The sequence below is a fragment of the Halichoerus grypus genome, chromosome 10, assembly GCF_964656455.1.
Source record: "Halichoerus grypus chromosome 10, mHalGry1.hap1.1, whole genome shotgun sequence".
In the NCBI taxonomy this organism is placed as follows: domain Eukaryota; kingdom Metazoa; phylum Chordata; class Mammalia; order Carnivora; family Phocidae; genus Halichoerus; species Halichoerus grypus.
Window position 1 is genome coordinate 99,947,047 of NC_135721.1, and position 21,563 is coordinate 99,968,609.

Here is a 21,563-nt window from a genome sequence, read left to right on the forward strand (position 1 = left end):
TCTTATTAACTGTTAGCCATTCATCCAAAGCTATGTTCTATACTAATAATTTCCAAGGATAAAGAATTTGTTCTTTGGTTGAAATTAAGTCTCAGAACCAGCCTTAGATACTGTTATCTGAAGGTCTGAGCATCCAGGACAGTAGGCAGAAGCATTTCTCCAATTGTTTCATTCCCAAAGATAAACTGTTAAAACACACAGCTCAATTGAACATTAATGGATTGTGCCTTTTGAATGGATCCTGGCCCCACTCATCACCATGAAGATAAAAAGCAACTATCCAGAGGTTTTAGCTCTGTCTTGGTAAGTGCATTCTCAGATTTAGTAATGAACTCTTATAATGCACCACTTTATTGAAGTCCATAATAGTTAAATGAGGGTCCCCTATCTTCATCCTCATAAATGAGAGAACTAGGGCTCAAAGAACTGAAGTTCTTTTCCCAGGGCCACACATAAAGTAAGTATCAGAGGGAGAATTCAGTCACTCTGCTTAGTCCAAGTCTCTGTTTTTTCCCAAGGTCCATTTAAAAAAAAAAAAAAAATCTCTTTTTTGCATTTTAAAACAAAGAGAGAAAGATGACAGGACCCTGGGAGTAGGAAGGGGTCAAGGTGCCCTACGTGAGCGGGAGTTGCACAGTGCACCATTTACACACAGGCCATACAGGAAAGCACTGAAGATGGAAGAAAGTAGGGATCCGCAGGCTTTCAGTTTTGCCAGCTGCCTCCCCCCATCACTTTTGTCTAAGTGCTAACCTGTTCTGAACCCCAGTTCCTCTTTTCTTTCCTGAGAGGCCGAAGAGGTGTTTTTTTCTCAGGTGGTGGTTAGTGTTGTTGCTGTTTTAAATCCCCTTTTTCCCCGTCCCTGAAGTATAACAGTCCAACTCAGAGTAGAGGGAAAGAAGGGTGTTCCAGAGGGTGGGCAGACAAGCAGTCAGGCAGGGAAATAACCACTCTGATTTTGCTTTGATTTTTATTTCAAGTCCTGTAATGACAGATCTCACTCCAGTGCAGTATGTTTTGGAAATATACTTAAAAGGGATATATGATTGTTTTTAGGTACATCTTAAGTGTTGACTAATAAAAGGCAAATAGCAGAAGAACAATTTAATATAGCATTTTAAAACCTTTTAGTATTCTAAGGCATCTGTGACCTGCTAAAATCTAATTATTTCTCCAGTACCCTTTGGAATTGTTCAGAAAGATGTGGTACAGTTTCTAACTGGTGCATTAAGCATCTGGCCTGACTTCACAGAATTACAGATAGCTGAATGTGCACTCTCTCTCTATTTCATTAACATCCCATAGGCTCATGTTAAGATGTAGTACTGATATGCCCTGACATGCATCACTACCTGTTGACAGGAAAAAAACTGGGCTAGACTTGAGAGGGTCTACAAATAGAAAATCTTTTAAAGATGTTTTGGCAATTTAAACAGAAAATCTGGCTTAAAGAAAAAAAAAGAAAGAAAGGGAAAGAAAAGAAAAAGAGCAGCTTCAAGTTTATAAATTTATAAAACATGCCCGAGTTTCAGCATGCCAAGTCCTCTGAAAATGCTAATCTCCAGCATCCACCCCTTCCTTCTCAAACTAACAGTGCCCAATCCTACTCTGAGCCATGCCTCCATTTTCAGCCATGTGTTTGAGGAGGGTGGGCCCTATCTACAGCTATTCCAGGGGGCTTACGCTCACTGACATAGCCCCCCTCCCCCACCTTCCTGTAACAGGTTCAGGAATGAGAGAAACTGAATCACAGGGTTATATGCAGGAGCTTCTGGAGGTGGCCTCTCTTCCCTTGAACACCGTAACATGGGAATGTGATATGCGGAACTGTTACTGCCTAAGGGAAAAGCCTGGAGCTGCCAAAGGTCCACTGCATATAGCCTAAAGAGGCTGCCAACACTGAAAAAGGCAGAACACTATGAGCCAGAGAGAACCTGTAATTTTGTTGACACATTTTAAGTCACTGTATCAAGCTTTACCTGAAGCTAGACCATACATTTGAACTTCTCAGTTATATGAACCAGTAGATTCCAATTGTTGATTAGATAGTACGGCTTGGACTTTCAATTACTTGCAACTAAAAAATTCTCAACTATGATAGCCCAAGGCATTTAATATACCAAAAACCTGAGCTGGGTCTTTTTGCTTGTTTGTTTTTCACTCAAATTTGAAGACTTCATTCTCATGAAAAATGTTGAATGGAAGAAAAATAATCAAGAATGTTTCTAAGACTTAAAAGAAGTTTAATACATTCTAAGGTTAAATCACAAATAGCATAGTTGGAGGTGGTTTGGTGGATCATCTATTCCTGCTAACTTTTTTTTATAGGGGTGTTCAATGAATTTGTATACAGTGCATGAATGAATGAGCAAATGAATGAATGAATGAGTGAGTGAATGAGGTACCTTAAGTCTTGACAGGTTAAAATTCCTGGATTAAACTGTTCCATGGAATAATTATGTATTGCAGTCACTTTCAGCTGGGAGCTGTTCATACTATAAAAGGTTGGATTTGTTGTTATTGTTGCTTTCACCTGGGTACACAAGTAAATGGCAGAGCCTGGGAAACCTGATTCCAAATCCAATCTCCCCTGTTCTCCACTAGGGAACATCTCATATCCTCTCACAAAAACAGAAAAACAAAGTTCTTTGATATGACGGTGTGGATATGCTACTGGAGTTCATTTTCAGGCCAGCTGTTTACAATCTGAAGAGATTTTTTCATATACAGCGTTAGATTCACAGACTTGCCTACAAAACAGAAGGAAACACAAAACAATCTAAGCATCTACTAGAACTCAACTAAATTCTAAATCCTGGGAACCATGAGGCTATGAAAAACAGGACAACAGAAAAAAAAAAATCAACAAGAAAATCTCCTACTTGCCCACCTCCTTCCCCATGTCCTGGCTACAGAACCACTCCAAAGGGAAATTTAGACAAGCGTGAAAAAGTGGTCATTGGCTGTCTCCTACCTGCCCACCTCCCTTTGCGCACTCTTCTTCTATTTCTTGATGTCCCTTTTTTTTCCAGGTGCTCAGATGCCCTCATCTTAATAATATCAGCTACCATTCACTGAGTTCTTACTATGAGTCAGACACTGAGCTAATAAACTCAGGAAGATTTAATGATTTGTCTACAGTCACGTGGCAAAGCCAAGATGGAACCCCGGTGTGGCCCTTCAACATTAGACTGCACTGGTTCCTCCTCCCTGAGTCCTCTCTGCGGCAAGAATCAGCCCCTCCTTTCCTATCACAGCCTAAAGGGCATCAGGCTAAAAACTGCCTGTCTTCCTTCCCCTCCAACCAGGACAGCCATCCCTTTATTACAGCTAATCTTCTTTAGGTAACAAAGAAGGAAAGCAGTCTGTAGTAACTCTTAATCTTTCTAGAGGCGGTACATATTACTTTAAGTTCACCTCCAACTGGCAGAATTTTAGGCAGCTGATAAAAGCAGGAAACTAAAAAACAAAAAACAAACAAAAAACACATGGAAGCAGCAAAAGAGTATATATTTTTGGACAGAGTAGGAGGATGGAGGTTATCTTAAGAGTTTGCCTTCAAAGTCAGTGCCTCCAGGACAGATGATATTTTTCACAACCTCTTGCCTCCTTCTACATTTTAATCTACATCTTAAAAAAAAAAAAAGGAACAGTACATAATTGGCATTCAATAAATTCCTGCTCCCTTTATTTGCCATGTGATGAAACCAAAGGCCAGAACACATAAGATGAAGTCATAAAACAAATGGCAGCCTAAGGAACGGAAACCTCAGAACTCCTAACTCCCAGGCCAGTACACCATCTTTTAGCTACCTTTAACCATAAACTGTCCATTCATCTTTCTTTTCAGTTTAAGGTCAGCCTGAATGGAGACACACTGATTAAATATGGATATAAGCCCACAGTAATTTGGCCAAGCAAAAAGTCTTTTTTTTTTTTTAAATCCACTTTTTTTTTTTTTTTTAAGATTTTATTTATTTATTTGACAGAGAGAGAGAGATAGCGAGAGCAGGAACACAAGCAGGGGAAGTGGGGGAGGGAGAAGCAGGCTTCCTGCTGAGCAGGGAGCCCGATGTGGGGCTCGATCCCAGGACCCTGGGATCATGACCTGAGCTGAAGGCAGACGCTTAATGACTGAGCCACCCAGGCACCCTGCAAAAAGTCCTTTTTTAAATATAACCAACCCCCATCTGAAAATAGCCTCTAGAAAGAATTATTTCATAAAATAATTTAATTCATGTATTTGTTTTGCAGTAACAGAAAAAAAATTCACCCTTTAGTGAGAGATGATATTATTCCCACCTCCCTTTCCTCCAAAAAGTCAGCAGCTGAACCTCAGTCTAAGTTGTGCTATCTAACATTTTTAAGAAATTGGCTTTTCAACAGACATTAGAATTCTAAAATTCCTGGATTTAATGGGTCTGCCCTCAGTGGCCAGCAAAAGTGCAATCACAGAACAATAGGGGTCAATATACCTCTTATCAAGGGTTCACCTTCTACTTTGATATCATCCATTCTTGCAGGGGACCTCACAAGGTCAAACTGCTATCAAAGAAGCACATAAATAGATAAACTAAATGAAGCTAATGAAGAGACCATAATCAAATACTCCTGGGAAAGACAATTAGCTGGCCTCCTTCAGAAACACACATTCACAGAAACTTTTTTAAAAGCACAAAGGACAATGTTGTGAACTTCTAAAACTAAAACAAATAGTATTAGTTTAAGGAAATTGCTCTCCAGGTAAATATAAAAACAAAATTCTCCCCAGCAACATTAAAAAGTGAAATGAACTTACTGGAAAACTATGGGCCCAAAGCAATTATTGACCAAATAGCAGAAACCAGTTTATGAAAATCATAATTGAATATTAAAGTCTACCATTCTGCTAATTAGATACAGACATTTATGTCTGTCTTACAATTGCCCAGTGTTTATTCATGTACCAAAATTAAAATAAAATTATTTTAACAAAAGCAAAACCACCCACGAAAGGTTTTTTCTTAAGATGTTTATATCTTAATCCATATTTAGAGCAGCAAAAATATACCAGAAAGGAAAAGAATCTATTTAATTTTTCTACAACTTTTCATATTTAGGGAGGGCTCCCTAAATAGGAGAACATTTAATATCTACCAAGTTCAAAAGAGATGGACAAATAGTGGAAGTCTGTGAAAAATACTTTCATTTCCTGAAACATACATAGAATAAGTTACTCATTACCTCTAGGAAAAAGAACTGGTTACTTCAAGGATCTTTACCTTTTGTCATTCTTGTTCCCCTTCCCTTAAATACCTCAGTTTTATGTGAACCTGCCTTCTACTCATTTGTCGAATAATTACTCACAATTGGAGTTACTAGCCTTCAAAATTACAATGCTATTGGAACTAGTCAATAATGAAAATAATAGGATTTTTGGTTAACTTCTTTTTAATACATATAGCTTAAAAATAAAAAGAACCTGTGTTTTTCTACTGTACTCTTATAAATATCCTTCTAACATGCTCTTTTTTTTTTTTTTTATAAGCTTGCTACCACTACCTTGTTGTATTAAACTTTAGAAAATGTTGAAATTCCAAAAGGCTGCCTACAAACCAAATGGCATCCCAGCTTTGGCAGGGTGAGCGCCTCATTTTGGCTTCTCTCACTCCCTCTAGCGTTTGCAAAGCTCATCTGTCTGATCATCCAGTTACCTCACTGAACAAGAGCTCGGCTAAGTCCTGCCCATCTATGACATCACCCCCTTCTTCAACCACTGCGAGGTGAAGCTTTAACTTCAGACTTGGAGGTGGGCTGTGTGCAGTAAACTGGAATGCTCTCCCTCACTCACTCCTCAGTGTAGGAGTGATCTGAAGCAGGACAAGCTCTAACTGCAGCTGCTGTTGGCTTTGTGTGGACTGGACGCGGAGCTTGGGAGAGGGGGAGGGTTATTACTCCAATTCGCAGTCAGTGGAATTACAGCTATAGCAGCAGTATATATGGGATTGCTTTTTCTCGTCTTCCTGGTAAGTGTTTCCCATGTTTTTCCTTAAGATTGTCCCAGAAAGTTTGCTTGGTTTTACTCTGTAGACAGAAATGACTTGGTACTATGAGGCATCCAAATATGAACGCTTGTTCTGTCACCAGTAAGAACAATGTATGTGTGTGCGAGCCAGCGAGGAAAATTTTGACGATATAGCCACATGCAAGAAGTTTCTTAAAACCTTCTTTCATTAAAAAGTAATAATTAATGGCTATTTTCTGCCTCGTATATTTGCAAGTTGAAAAGAGCCTTATGGAAAACCTTAAGTTGCAAAGTTAAATGTTAAATACTGAAGAATACAAGGCAGATTTTTTCACAGAGAGGAAAGCGAAAGGTCTTGCTAACTTGGTGTGTACTGTATGTGTGGTATGATCACCAATTGCTGTTTTTACAACTGTGAAAGAAAATCAATAATCCCTCAGCCCGTGAGTACGCAGTACATGAAAAGCATACATCTTGCTCACAGCTAGCCGAGCTACTCCTGGAGACTTCTGTGCCTCCGTAAGGATTAACAGCTACACCTAGATTTTAAAGCTTGCACTGCTATCCTGCCAGAGCTGCTTCAAGCATTTCAGGCTTGCAAATCTCAACTAGTGAATTCAACTCAGAGGAGGGGGAGACTTCTTCCTAACCATACCCCCACCCCCTCCAGGAGAACGCCAAAATCCACTGCTTGGGCAAATGTAGTATGTGACTAGCATAGTAATTGGCAAAGCCTACTCGGAAAAACTAACAAAGCTCAGCGTGGAAGCTATGCCTGATGTATGCAGTGAGCTCGGGGTGGCAGGGGAAAAAAAAAAAATGAGTAGAGCCCTCATCAAGTGGGATGTGCAGAGTATCCATTCACTTGCAACTTACAATAAGAAAATTTTATATTGAAAGAAATGATTTTGTACAGCAGAGCTTCCAAAAAGTAGTTAAATGTATCTTCTCAAAAAAAAAAAAAAAAATGTTTTTTTCTTCAGTGAATTTGGTCTGAAACAAAATGGTTGCATAGAGGTAAAAAGTGCAACAGGCCTATATTTTTCAACATCTGGGGGCAGATATTTGCCTATCTATCTATCTATCAAAATTAAAAAGGAAAAAAAGCCTTGATATTTGCCACTTATAGAACCAAATTCTTGAATGCCTTTAACAAATAGCTATTTTAAATTTTCTTAAATCTATCTGCTCTAAAATGCACATATGTTATTTTATTAGCAGCAAACAATGTGAATAAAGCCACTAAAAAAGTGCATCAGCTGTAGCAATGCCTTTCATTTATCCCGAGCTGCATATGAATATCCTGACTAGCATAAAACATAAAGAATGAATTTGTCTCTTTTGAGATAGAACCATTTATGCCTGCCCCAAAGTGACAGATGATTGATACTCATCTCTTTTGAAATGAGTAAAGAATCTATCTTTGAAAAGTACCACAAAATAATAATATTACCATTACTACCAATATTAATAATAATATACCAGGTTTTAATCTCTAAGAAGATTAAATCACAGATATGCTACTTAGTTTGCAAATATGTGTGTGTACATAACATATACACACCTGGTTACACAAACATATGTTTATTAGCCTGAAATAAAAAAGAGTTACAAAAACATGACTGTATGTATTTAAGTAGGAAAGTCATATCCAATTTTTTTAATAGAGCACTGCCAAAACACATCAAATCCAGGAATCAGCAAAAATATTATAGAATGAATAAACATAATGAATTCATTAATATTGTTCTTGTACAATACTAACCATCAGCTATTAATTGGGCTTTTCATTTCTCTGCCCCCCCTTTTAAATCAATGATGATTAGGTTCAAAATGCCCAACTAAACACTTCCTAAACATTAACATTTATGAAATACATAATTGGGCAGCAAATAAAGTTTTTACAAAAAAGAAGAAAAAGAGTAAGAAAATTTGTCATTACTGAATGTGGCAGCAAAATAGAAGGTATGTTTCTTTTGCTTTCAAGTGTTAATTAAAGAGCCTCCAATTCTATCAAAACTTTTTCAGAGCTAAACGAAGCAGTGTGAAATAAATTTGGTTGAAATCTTGTGGCTGTCAGACTTTGTTAGCAAACTATTAATTATCTTTACCCCAGTTTCTTCTCTAGACTATATTGCCCAATCAAATAGAAACTCCAATTATGTTCAGCATCTCCTGCCTAGGGACATCAGACCCTATTGAACACTCAGTGTCTCCAGATGAAAAATACAATTATCAGCTTTAAACATGCAAGTGCACTGCGGAGAGATTTGTCTGTGCTTTTCTTGGCCACACACCCTAAGGCTTCCTCCTCTTTCTGGATTATTTTGAACACTTTTAAACCCTACAAAAATCAGTAGCAGAGAACTTGCCTTATGTTAATATTATATGAATGTTTCTTCTTTCTGCTTTTTATTTTTGATATGCCAATGTTATACCAACACTAAATTAAATCTCGTCATTTAAAGAAAAATTTCAGTGTATCTTAATTTTTCTCCCCTTTATTAAGGTGGGTGGGCTGATAACAAAGAATGTGATTAATGGCAAGATTCAGAGTTAACTTAAAAATTCTGAGTTAAACCTCCTTAAATATTTTTGTTCAGTTTACTTAACATTATAAATAATTGTTGAAAGTCCAATGAAGACCACCATAAATGAACTCAATGAGGGAAATAAGATTCAGTAATTTTTCAAAGGCTGTAATTTCTTCCCTCCTTTTCCCTTCATTCCCCTTTCGCTCCCACCCCCCACCTTTTGCCCTAGAGGCCTTCACTGTTCTTCTCAACGGGAGGCTTTGTTGTAATTAAACCAGAGAAAAACTGGCCAGCAGCAGCCAACATCTGACTTGCGGCTTCTGAAAGCAGTGTTCTGGTAGAGTGTACCACCCCCCAGTGGGCAAAAACTCTACAGTAAATCTCTCAGCAATATTAATTCTCAAAACTACATTTTTCTCTTCAGAGCATAAAAAGGGCTGTTTCTCGACTTCCTCTAACATTCCACCATTTCAAAACTTATCATAAGTCAACAAACCAATTTCCAAGGAGATGGTTTGTAAATGTCTTCTGAAAAAAGCCTTTTTCCTTTTAAGAGCCAAAATAGGAATATACATTTCAGAAAGCATTTTCCAGTTTCAGACTGCAAATCAACATCACTAAATTTGGTAAAACATCACACTAAAAGAGTTTTGAAAGCCATGTTTCTGTTGCATAGAAAAGCAGGTTTTAGGATTTTGTCGTGACTATTGACAAGAACTGCACAGAAAACAGACTTTAAGTCACAAAGGAATGAAATACGATTTCAGCAGCAGCTAAAGTTCATTTGTTTTGCATATGCATTATCTTTTTCCTAGACCCAAAATTAAGTGTCAGGAATGTATAAAAAGCTCTCTCCAGGTATTAGTCTCCTTAAATGAGAGGAGAGAGAAATTGCTCTCACTTGATGAGACAATGACAGCTTTTGTTCTTTATTCTTTCACTTTTCCTGTGCACAAGTTACCGTAGCAACTTTGAAAAGAAAACCCACAGACCACATTTGGTTAAATACCATTTTTAAAATGTGCCACTGGACTGTGGATTGATCAGTTTATGTGTTGTCGATTTTCTTCCTCTTCATTTGCTTTACATAATAATACCCTACTCTGAAATGAAAAAACAAAGTGTTTTATGATTTGGGATGTTCTCACCAACCAGCACAGTGCTTGGCACACAGTAGACCCAAATAATTGTTGTATTCATGTATGGAAACTTGAATATTAGAAATTTAAAGCACATCAACCAAACTGTACTCACAACACCAAAAAAGGAACTTTAAAGTTTGCAATGGGAAAATGTCGGTGGTTTTAAAAAATATAGTTTTAACTGCAGTTGCTCAAAGGTCAACGCAAACTTAAAGCTTGTTCCCTGCTCCAAGCCCTCTACTGCTCACCTTTACCACCCTCTCAACTAATGTCTCATTCATTCATACAAGTCTTGGTTCTCTAATTCATTTAGTCTGGCTTTACATACCACAAAAGGAAGAAGCATTCAGGACAATGAAAGATAACATCCTAGTTTGCCTTTTTGTTTTAAGGAAGCTCCATTTAACTTTAAAGGCCAGTATAAATGAAGCAGAATTGGATTCATTTATCATAAACCTATTGGGAGAAAAGAACCAGTAACAAAAGAGGAAAGTAAAAATCCCTTGCTTTGGAACTTTTATCCCCTATTTTACATAAATAAAACACAACCTTCTTCAGGCTAGAAAATAGTCGGGATAAAACCAAGTATGAAAAGGCACACTTGCTTCTCTGCTGCTCAGCAAACGCTTCAGACTTCATGACTCTCAAGAGGGGAGTTAGAGGTCCTTCTGCTTGCCTGGCATTAAACAAAAGAATTGGAACTTTCCTGAAATCTGATGATCGTGGAAAATTTAACTACCAGACAGGCTGCTTAGAAAGCATTTTGCTGTCACTATCAACTAACCTGATGTACTTCAGTTTTTCAGTTTAACCATATATGTAACTTATTTTAAATATCATTTGTCATTAAAAGACTTAGCATTCACAGGTTGACCATTTTCTTGTGCTTTCTAGCAACAATTTAAGCCTTCATAAATAAATTACCTTCTAAAACTGTAGATTGTGATTATATAAATCCCAATTTAACTAGAAATATTCACAAGACTTGGATAAATCTGATTAAGCATGTGTTTTCTTCAATCTCAAGGTTTTATTCAAAATAATAATGCAATTAACTTGGATTAAAAATTCTACTTTTAGATTTAATATTTTTAAAAAGGTCCCATCATTAAGATATCATTATGTGAAGCAAATCATTAATAAGACTCTTTACGAAAATCTCAAAACTCTGTACTCGATTTAAGGTTTCTTTTTTAAATAAGCAATGATTTCAAATCAAAATCAATTTAAATCAAAGGCAGCAAATAAAGGATTTAGGAAGTCAGTGCATATTATCAACATATAATCTTAATCTAAGTGATGAAAACATGAGAATACCTTCTCATTTCAAACACCCCCACCTCTAAAATATTGTAGTAACAGAAATCATATAAACATGTAGATTGCCTCAAATCTTTGATTGTCTGTAAATGCCAGTTTTCTATTCGATAAAACTTCTTAAGATATCTCAAAATGATAGCATCCTTATCTATTTAATACTTTCTTAGGTGTATCATGGAACTAAATTGGAGGCTTTTCACAGACTTGATGATTACATTATAAATGCATATTTTTTTAACTCCACAATTTTTGTTTCTAAAAAGAAACTGACGAGAAAGATCTTATTAAAAATGTGATTTATCAGTGAGGTGATTATGTTGTTCCTTTTGCCATAGTTTTAAATGCTATCTATTTAGTAATGATTCCATCAAAAAATAATTTTAAAACATTTCTTTAAGTAACCAGGGTCCATTTATGTTTTTCCCCAAGTTACCCTATTAATAATATTTTTCTAAAAGATCGATTCCTTTTCGCTCAGAAGTAATGGCCTCTTTTCAAGCCTATGCAGACATAAAGGCTTCTGACGTCCATGTTATGGAAACCTGGCCACAGTGTCCATACCAGTAGGGCTCATTTTTCTTTTTATCATTCACAATCAACTACCACATCTCTGTGTGCATGAATATGTAGAGCCAGCTCAGAAAAGGGGAAGTGTAAGAATGAGGGGCAGGATCACGTATGTTAGATAGATTATTATACCCTTTAATATGCAAAACAAAACTGTCTAGCACTATAGTTTAAAATATAAAAGGGAAGGAAAAGATACAAAACATAAGATATAAAACAAAAACATCAACTGTTTTGAGCTTAAATAAAGGGAGTAGTGAGGGAATCTTCATTTCTCAAAGAGTATCCTCTCCAAAGAAACCTGCTTGATACTTTTGCCTTTTGTTTTAATGTAATTTGGGGAAAAGAGAATGACATTTTCCAAGAATTTAATGAGATTTAAGGCTTTCTGTTAATCCCACATTATTACCACTATTGTATTAATGGCAATGTGAGTTTGCATATCAAACAGAGCAAAAGAAGCAGTTTTACAGATATAAAACAAGAAAAATAAATACCAATTTAGATTTTTTTTCTCTCTCTCTCTCTCTCTGGGTTAAAAACTTAAAAATCAATACATATTCTTAGAGCTTGATTTCATAAAATATTTATAGTTCAGATACATGCTCTATCACTAGTTATCATTATGATCATCATCTTGGACATACTCTAGGCTGACCTGACTTGGGGAAGAGTCAACAGTTTTTAAATCCTCATTCATCAGATTCATCTCCTTAAGTTTAAAGTATGCTTTGGAGTATGACAAATGCCTGACTATTGGTAACATTTTAAGCAGGTTCTCACCAGTGATTTTTATCACAGCTTTTAATTAGTTTCTAATGCAGTTTAACAAAAGTAATTGTTTCCTCAGCTTAAATTAACCACATTATTTTAAATGTTGAATAATTTTCAAGCTTAGAAAATATTTACAGCAGATACTTTTTAAAATAACTCTGTCATTATAATTTCAACAGCTTGGTTTTTCATTTTCACATTCCACGAAAGCAACAGTTTTCAAGAAAATACACTATTGAAATTCAACAATAATGAGCAAAGCCCTAAATGCATCACAGTAAAACCTCACTTTAAACAATAAATCATTTAAACTTTCCTCTGTGGGCACTTTGCAATATCCACTAGAGACTACTTTATCCATCTGCTAACTGCTATTTTTGTTTCAAGTTGCTTAAATAATAAATTAAATGGATCTGTAATTTTTTTTTAAGTTTCCTTCTGTTAATGCATTCTATGATAGTGTTGGTATTTGGTGGCAAACTGAAAGACACTGAATTTTCAAATAGAACCAGAAACACAAATTTTGGCCTTATTTAACATTCACTTCAGTAGTATTTGAATTCTGGAACAGATGCTATCCTTGTTGGAGGCTAGGTAATTACTGGGGGAGAAGTAAATTGCTTCTACTGTAGTCCTTAATTTCAGGGTCAAATATTTCCGTGATACCCTTAATGCTCCCTACATGTACAGAAAGCCCCTGAGTGGGTAACCCTGCATAACAGATACTGATGCTACCCACTTCCCCACTTCTACCCTCAAAAAATCTTTATGCATATTAGATAATGGGCAAAACAGTCATCATTAAAATCACTGGGGTATTTTTGGGTTTTATTTGGTGAAGCCGTAAGTCTTCTTTCAGAAATGAAAAATATACTTACTGGAAATTGGTGTGTTCATGTTTGAACCTAGAGAGAAATGCCTTGTCAGGTTTTGATATGCTTTCCAAATGGTCATTGTAAGGAGATAGATTAACATAGTGTCCTTTCTATTTCAAACACAGATTTTTCAAGTTCAGTTTGCCAAAAGAAAATTAAAATTGTATTCTCCTGAAAAATTAATAATTACTTGAACATCTATGCTACCTTTTGGCCAAGAACACCTGAGTAACTAGAGTTTCAAGATCATCAACTAGTCCTCAGAAATACCCCTAAGGAGGAAGGTGATGACGTTCACATTCTACAATTGGGAAAATCAAGGCCTACAGGAAGATTTAAACAGGGCATTGAGCAAATCAAAAGAAAGAATTCCAAAGCAAACTCTTTTCAAGTCTTTACATTGTAGACTGTATTACTTTGTAAAACCATGTCAGAAATCTCTTAAAAGTTACCATGGCATTTCTGTCAAAAATCCTTGTTGCATATTTACTCACCTCTTTGACATATACTTGTTTTCTTCTTTTCAAACATTTTATAATTTTATATCTAAGATTGGCCTGACCTGAATTCAAAAGCCATGGAAGGCACTTACTTACTGGTTCTTGAATGAAGCTCTGCTTCTGTGTTTAATTTAAAGTGGCATTAACAGTCAGTTAACAGTAGAAATTATCTGTTTGGTGACAATCTCAGCTTTAGCTCCTACTTTATTTATATAGTAAAATTGGGAGGTAACAAACAAAGAGGTCATCTTACCCCTTTTCACCAACTATTATGATAAAAGATGTGTTGCTTAAAGAAAAACTGAAGTTAAATTTCTAGGAAATCTCTCTATCATGTTAAAGTTCATTATTAATAGTTCATTAAAACTATTTTGCTTTCACAGGAGATGCTCAGACCCAGTATATTTTAAGGAAGAGAAATGTAAAGGAAATCTAGTATGCTTCCTTTTTTTTTTCCTACGAAGAATATTTGAATTAAGTTTTACTTCTTAAAAAAGAATACCTATTCTTCTATAACGTGACTGCACCAGATATTCTGAGAAAGCAGCAAGAAGCAAAAGCTGGAAATAGCTATTTCACAGCAGGTAATCATACCTCAGGATATAGCTACTGTACAAAGTTTATACTTGGATAATCCTGGATAGGAATAAAGGTGGGGGGTAACTGACTGAAAAACCTATTACTATACAGGCCTTAGCATCATGAATGGCTTTCTTCATGAGGATCTGAAGTTACTATCTCTGACCACATTGCACAGAAGAGCCAATAAGAATTTCAAAGAGAGCAATTTCTACTAAGGGAATTAAGCTACACAAAAGGAACCTTCACACAGAAACTCTATCAGAAAAAAAAAAAAAGTGCATAGGAAGCCATGTGTTCTACATAGTAACAGGAAGCTGAATTGTTTCTGGTCCCTACTTTAATGAGCTTGCCCACCATGCTGAACTGCAGCTGGAATGTTCATTGACAACAGCGAGCCTGATCTGGAGGTGTGTGCGGCATAGGATTACTTGAATAAACAGTGAAGAACATTTCCAAGGACTGAACAAGAGTTTATAAGTCCCAGCCCCTCACCAGGAAAATAATATATGCGCATTGGATTTTCACTCACGCAAAATTTATTCACATCATTCAATAAGGTAGGAAAAATATTAAAGTGTGTTATTTTCATGCCTGAAATTACAAAGGCTAATTAATACGTAAAGTGCAGAAGAGATCATATTACACAATAGATCAGTATAAATCTATCACTTTCCAGCCATGGGGAAAGTTGAACCATATTCTAGATTAGAACCTGAAGAAAGATAAATGCATTGTGAAACATATTATAAGATAGAACATAATGAAAAGTCTGCATAAAGCCATTAAGTCATATAGTATGAAACATATAAAAAAAAGTGGGAACAAAAGAAAGAAATAGTTTAATATGAAATGGAATTTTCCACTTAGGTTAGCTGGATGTATTAACTATGTGTTCTTTACTTCCTTAAAATTAGATGAAAAAGATTCCTTCTGATTTCCTTGTTAGAAATACCCATGTAATGATATTTAATATTAATAATCAAAGAAAAATACTAACATCAATAATGAAAACAAATGAATGGCTTTACTAGGATTCAGGATCTTAAGAGGTATTTAACTTACTATTCCTGAATACTAAGAAGATAGATTTTCTTTTACTACACATTTCTACACCTGTACAGTCTACCTAAGAAACAGACAATAGATTTTAATTTAAAAAAAGTAACATTATCTTTAAATACAACAAATCATATTACTATGTGTCAATTCATTATGAATATTAAGAAAAAATTAGAAAATTGATTAGCTTGGTCAGTGACTGGCTATAGAACTGATATCAAGTATTACAAAAATGCTCAATAAAACTTTTATTATATTTAACATTTCAAAATCAAATGGATTTGGGATATGATACTCCTTAATTTAATACAAGCATTTAAGGTAAAGAGATTATATGATCATGTTCATTGTTAGCTAGCAATAAACCCTACACATGCAAAAAAAAATATTAATACATTAAAAGTGATTATACACATTTTAGTTTCCACATCTATTTTGAATACTATTTCAAGTATTCTCACCTAATTGTTTTCTACCTTTCTTTTCACTCACTGCATTTTAGGGCTCTGACGCTACCGTGTACAAAGACCTCAACACTGCTGACCATGATCAGCCCAGCCTGGAGCATCTTCCTCATCGGGACTAAAATTGGGCTGTTCCTTCAGGTGGCACCTCTATCAGTTATGGCTAAGTCCTGCCCATCCGTGTGCCGCTGTGATGCAGGTTTCATTTACTGTAATGATCGCTTTCTGACATCCATTCCGACAGGAATACCAGAGGATGCTACAACTCTCTACCTTCAGAACAACCAAATAAATAATGCTGGAATTCCTTCAGATTTGAAAAACTTGCTAAAAGTAGAAAGAATATATCTATATCACAACAGTTTAGATGAATTTCCTACCAACCTACCAAAGTATGTAAAAGAGTTACATTTGCAAGAAAATAACATAAGAACTATCACTTATGATTCACTTTCCAAAATTCCCTATCTGGAAGAATTACATTTAGATGATAACTCGGTGTCTGCTGTTAGCATTGAAGAGGGGGCATTCCGAGACAGCAACTATCTCCGACTGCTTTTCCTGTCCCGTAATCACCTTAGCACAATCCCCTGGGGTTTGCCCAGGACTATAGAAGAACTACGCTTGGATGATAATCGCATATCCACTATTTCATCACCATCTCTTCAAGGTCTCACTAGCCTCAAACGCCTGGTTTTGGATGGAAACCTGTTGAACAACCATGGTTTAGGTGATAAAGTTTTCTTCAACCTAGTCAACTTAACAGAACTGTCCCTGGTACGGAATTCCCTGACTGCTGCACCAGTAAACCTTCCAGGCACAAACCTGAGGAAGCTTTATCTTCAAGATAACCACATCAACCGGGTGCCCCCAAATGCTTTTTCTTATCTAAGGCAGCTGTATCGACTTGATATGTCCAATAATAACCTAAGTAATTTACCTCAGGGTATCTTTGATGATTTAGACAATATAACCCAACTGATTCTTCGCAACAATCCCTGGTATTGTGGGTGCAAGATGAAATGGGTACGTGACTGGTTGCAATCACTACCTATGAAGGTCAATGTGCGTGGGCTTATGTGCCAAGCCCCAGAAAAAGTTCGGGGGATGGCTATTAAGGACCTTAATGCAGAACTGTTTGATTGTAAGGACAGTGCAGTTGTAAGCACCATTCAGATAACCACTGCAATACCCAACACGGTATATCCTGCTCAAGGACAGTGGCCAGCTCCAGTGACCAAACAACCAGACATTAAGAACCCCAAGCTCACTAAAGATCAGCGAACCACAGGGAGCCCAACAAGAAAAACAATTATAATTACTGTGAAATCCGTCACCTCTGACACAATTCATATCTCTTGGAAACTTGTCCTACCTATGACTGCTTTAAGACTCAGCTGGCTCAAACTGGGCCATAGCCCAGCATCTGGATCTATAACAGAAACTATCGTAACAGGGGAACGCAATGAATACTTAGTCACAGCCCTGGAGCCTGATTCACCCTATCGAGTCTGCATGGTTCCCATGGAAACCAGTAACCTCTACCTATTTGACGACACCCGTGTTTGTATTGAGACTGAAACTGCACCCCTTCGAATGTACAACCCTACAACCACCCTTAATCGAGAGCAAGAGAAAGAACCTTACAAAAACCCCAATTTACCATTGGCTGCCATCATTGGTGGGGCTGTGGCCCTGGTGACCATCGCCCTCCTTGCTTTAGTGTGCTGGTATGTTCATAGAAACGGATCACTCTTCTCAAGGAACTGTGCGTACAGCAAAGGGAGGAGAAGAAAGGATGACTACGCGGAAGCTGGCACTAAGAAGGACAACTCCATCCTGGAAATCAGGGAGACTTCTTTTCAGATGTTACCAATAAGCAATGAACCAATCTCAAAGGAGGAATTTGTAATACACACCATATTTCCTCCTAATGGAATGAATCTGTACAAAAACAATCACAGTGAAAGCAGTAGTAACCGAAGCTACAGAGACAGTGGTATTCCAGACTCAGATCACTCACACTCATGATGCTGGAGGCCTTGTAGCAGACTGTGTTTTGGTTTTTTTAAACCTAAGGGAGGTGATGGTAGGAACCCTGTTCTACTGCAAAACACTGGAAACAAGAGACTGAAAAAAGCAATGTACTGTACATTTGCCATATAATTTATATTTAAGAACTTTTTATTAAAAGTTTCAAATTTCAGGTTACTGCTGCGATTGATGTAGTGGAGATGCCTGAACACAATTCTATATTTTAGTATTTTTTAGTAATTTGTACTGTATTTTCCTTGCAAATATTGAAGTTATAAACCATTTACTTTGTGTTCTACTGAGTAAGATGACTTGTTGACTGTGAAAGTGAATTTCCTTGCTGTGTTGAACAATCAGGACTGAGTTCACATGAGATCCTTGTAGTATAAGCACAGGCCATTTTTCACTTTGGTATTAATAAAATGTAAAAAAAAAAAAAACTGGCTGAATGAGAAAAATTAAAGTTCAAAAAATAGTTATGAAATAATGTTCCAATTATTCAATTTGTATTATCCCAGTGGTATTCAACAAATTAAAATATGTGAAGTAATGGGCAATATCAAACTTGCTGCATATCTCCATTTTTACTCTGAGCAAATTAGATATCCTTAAGAAAGTAAGCATTATCTTCTGAACTGAATACATTAGCTGGCATAAAGGAGTGTGAAGTCTGTTAAAACCACTGTTAACAAAGCTTTGAGAATAAAGGACTTCACAAAATCAATAATGTGAGCACGCTTCTAAGTTAGGGGGGAAATTTGTACTTAGGAAAACATGAAAACTTAGACTCCATAGTATAATGAACACAGACACCAGAATTGCATTTTGGTTTTGCCTATACCATCCTGATTTTTGAAAAGTGAATTCTAAAGACATAATTGTTAATGTTTATAATGTTTTTTATCATAAATGATGTCAAAAAAGAAACACATACGTATTTAAAAAGGTAGTGTAACCATAAGCAATTCCCCTCAACAATGCAGAGAAAGTAGTACTTTAAATAAGGAAGAATTTAAAAGAAAAATAAATACTAGAAATCAAATTTAGATCTGGTTTATGTGAAATGTTTTAACACTGTACATAAAAGTTCAATTTACTTTCACAATGATCAAGAATACTGCCCATTACTGTCACAGTTTTCCACATATTACATAATGAACTTGTAATGTAACATTTCTTTCTAGCTTCCTACTGAATTGTGAGCTATTACTTGTTTAAAAACCACATCGTTTTTCTGTTGCCATGATTTTTTTTTTCCAACAAAAAACCAAAGTGCATTGTACGCCCTTTGGCCAGTCTTGTATGTGCCTTGATCCAACGCTACATGTATTCAGCTTTTAAAACTCGACAAATTTTTCATACTTCCTTAAATATGAAAAATTATGGTCTTATTGCTGAATAAAACAAGAAAAAAGTACAAAATAATCGTGCTTGCTTTTTCGGGATTATGTTACTATCACTAAAGTAGCAAATTGCCCAGCACATTATTCCTAAGCACCCCCATGTATTTTTCTAGGCATAAAAATAAACGTTGGCTACAAATAAAAAAAAAATAGCAATATCTTGAGCTTGTGTATCATTTTACTTTAAAGAGTTCAGTGTTTCATGCACAAACTAATTTCCTAGCAGTCTTTTAGAATACTCTTATTTTGCTTATTCAAGCCAAAGATGGAAAACTTCAGAAGTGGTGCTGTGATCTTTCTGTCTTTTTTACACTGCTGCCATTGTCCTGACTGATACTTTCTAAGGTGGTCTTTGACAAACTAATATTTTTTAAAATAGCTTTTTTGGTAGTGTGAGTTGGCACTAGAGTATTTGGAATCTCAGATCTATCACTTACTAGGTATGTACTTAAAAATAAACCACTTTCTCTTCTTAGCTTAGTTTCCTTATCTATAAAATGGGAGCGATTAGTTCAGCCCACCTCACAGGGCTGTGGTAAGGATGAAAGGGGATGATATGCATGGACACTGAACAATGTTCAACTAAACAGAAGTTACTACTATTATGGTCAAGAAAAGTTTGCCATGTGTTTCCAGAGGTTTGCCATATAGTTCTGCTTCTACTGGTCTACTAACAAATATCTCCAGCTGCGCATGAAACCTCATTCATTATTCATTTGCCATCTTCATATGTTTCCCAGTACCTTCTCTTTTGACTTCCTGTTATGAAGAATACTGTTTTCTAGCTAACTTAGCAAAGACTCGTGTGATTAACATTAAATATTGGGAACATTTTGTGAAGGAAGTTTGACTTTTGCTGGCAGAAGTCAGGGAAAGGGCTGATAGTTCCATAAAATCCCTATAAACCTTTGTGTTTATAAAAATCCAAAAGCCAAGAGATTATATTGACTCTTTTCCAGTTAGTACATCTTTCATGAGCACAGAAAATTTTACGTATGTTCTAATACATGCATTTTAATTATTTTACCTGGGACAAATCAGAAATGGGTTTTATATCAGCATATAGAGACAGCACTGACAGGGTAAAAGTTTATTATTTCCCTAGGCTTGCTATGAAATCCAAATATATATCCTTTCAATAAAATAACAAAATACAAATATCTACCTTAAGGGGCACTAAATTAATTATAAAATACATCTGCATGTATCCCAAACTAAATGGTTATAATTTTTACTGATCAAGTACTAACAGAGAAAATTATAGGACAAAGAAAAATCCTATCCTGAATATACAACTTGTAGATTTAACAAGAATACAATTTGGGAAGCTACCAAAAAAAAATTTTTTTTTGAGGGACAAATCGTTCCCTTGCTGAATGTTTGACAAAAATCAAAAATTGTTTTTGGATGCAGCTTCTTATAACTGCATCATATCACTGCACTTAGGTTCTCATTCCCTATTAAAAACAATACTGTGCTCCATCTTTCAGCAAGGCCGATTTATTAAAAGTATTCCCCTGTGCCAAAAGAACTAGTAAAAAAAAAAAAAAAAAAAAAAACCTCTGCCTTACTAACTACAGTTTCTGAGTGAAGCACATTTTATAGCTACATGCCAATATGACAGTTTTCCTGAGGAATCCAGAGACCCACATGCTTTAAAGCACCTGAAGTGTAGGTGTTAAAGGAACCAATCCACCACTGAATTTACTTTAATATTAACTCATCTGCTGCTGAAAACAGTAGTGGCACTTAGAATTCTAATTCCTCTCTTCTACTTAGCATGATTAGCAAATCTTAATTTAGCATAGTCTTGGAATTAAAACTATTGTTATTTTATGCTTTGGGACTTTTGGTTAAATTAGCAAAAAATAACTCATGCTTATCAATCACTTTCTTAAGGACTTCAAAGTTCTCTACATATAATCTCAACAGCGATTGACCTATACAGAATGGCTTCTACATTATAAACAGCAGAAGCACTGGCTTCAGGAAGTATGCTGTCTATAGGATGTAAGGCATAAACACAGAATCTAATGAAAGTTTGCTACAACTGTGGTATAGAAGAAATAACTATATCTATTTGGATGGATCAAAGAAGATCTCATGAAGGAGGTAAAATGAGGGCCAGGTAGTAAAGGATAAGAAAATATTTAAAAAGAAAACTAGATACTGGCCATGGAGAAAAAAGGAGAACAAAGTCATGGAGATAGGAAAACAGGGGCAATGTTTCTCAATGCTGGCTTTGGTCACAATCCCTTGGGGAGGCTTTTATAAAGATAACCAGGCCTTAATACAGAACTACTAA

The 21,563-nt window shown here is 35.9% G+C and overlaps 2 protein-coding genes across 6 annotated transcripts in view; one reads left to right on the forward strand and one right to left on the reverse strand.

The window, feature by feature from the left end:
- The window catches only part of FLRT3 (fibronectin leucine rich transmembrane protein 3), a 511,751-nt gene extending 492,335 nt beyond the window's left edge, over nt 1-19,416 (forward strand). The window contains exons 2-4 of one of the 3 annotated variants that reach the window (XM_078056904.1): nt 5,769-6,005; nt 14,100-14,855; nt 15,860-19,416. In XM_078056904.1, coding sequence (XP_077913030.1) covers nt 15,903-17,852 — 1,950 coding nt within the window. In that variant the 5' untranslated portion in view covers nt 5,769-6,005; nt 14,100-14,855; nt 15,860-15,902 and the 3' untranslated portion in view covers nt 17,853-19,416. Of the gene's footprint in view, nt 1-5,738; nt 6,006-14,099; nt 14,856-15,859 lie in introns of those variants that run through there. The other 2 variants (XM_036065767.2, XM_036065768.2) reach the window with 2 other exon arrangements.
- The window catches only part of MACROD2 (mono-ADP ribosylhydrolase 2), a 1,992,468-nt gene that overhangs the window by 1,663,874 nt on the left and 307,031 nt on the right, over nt 1-21,563 (reverse strand). The window lies entirely within an intron of this gene.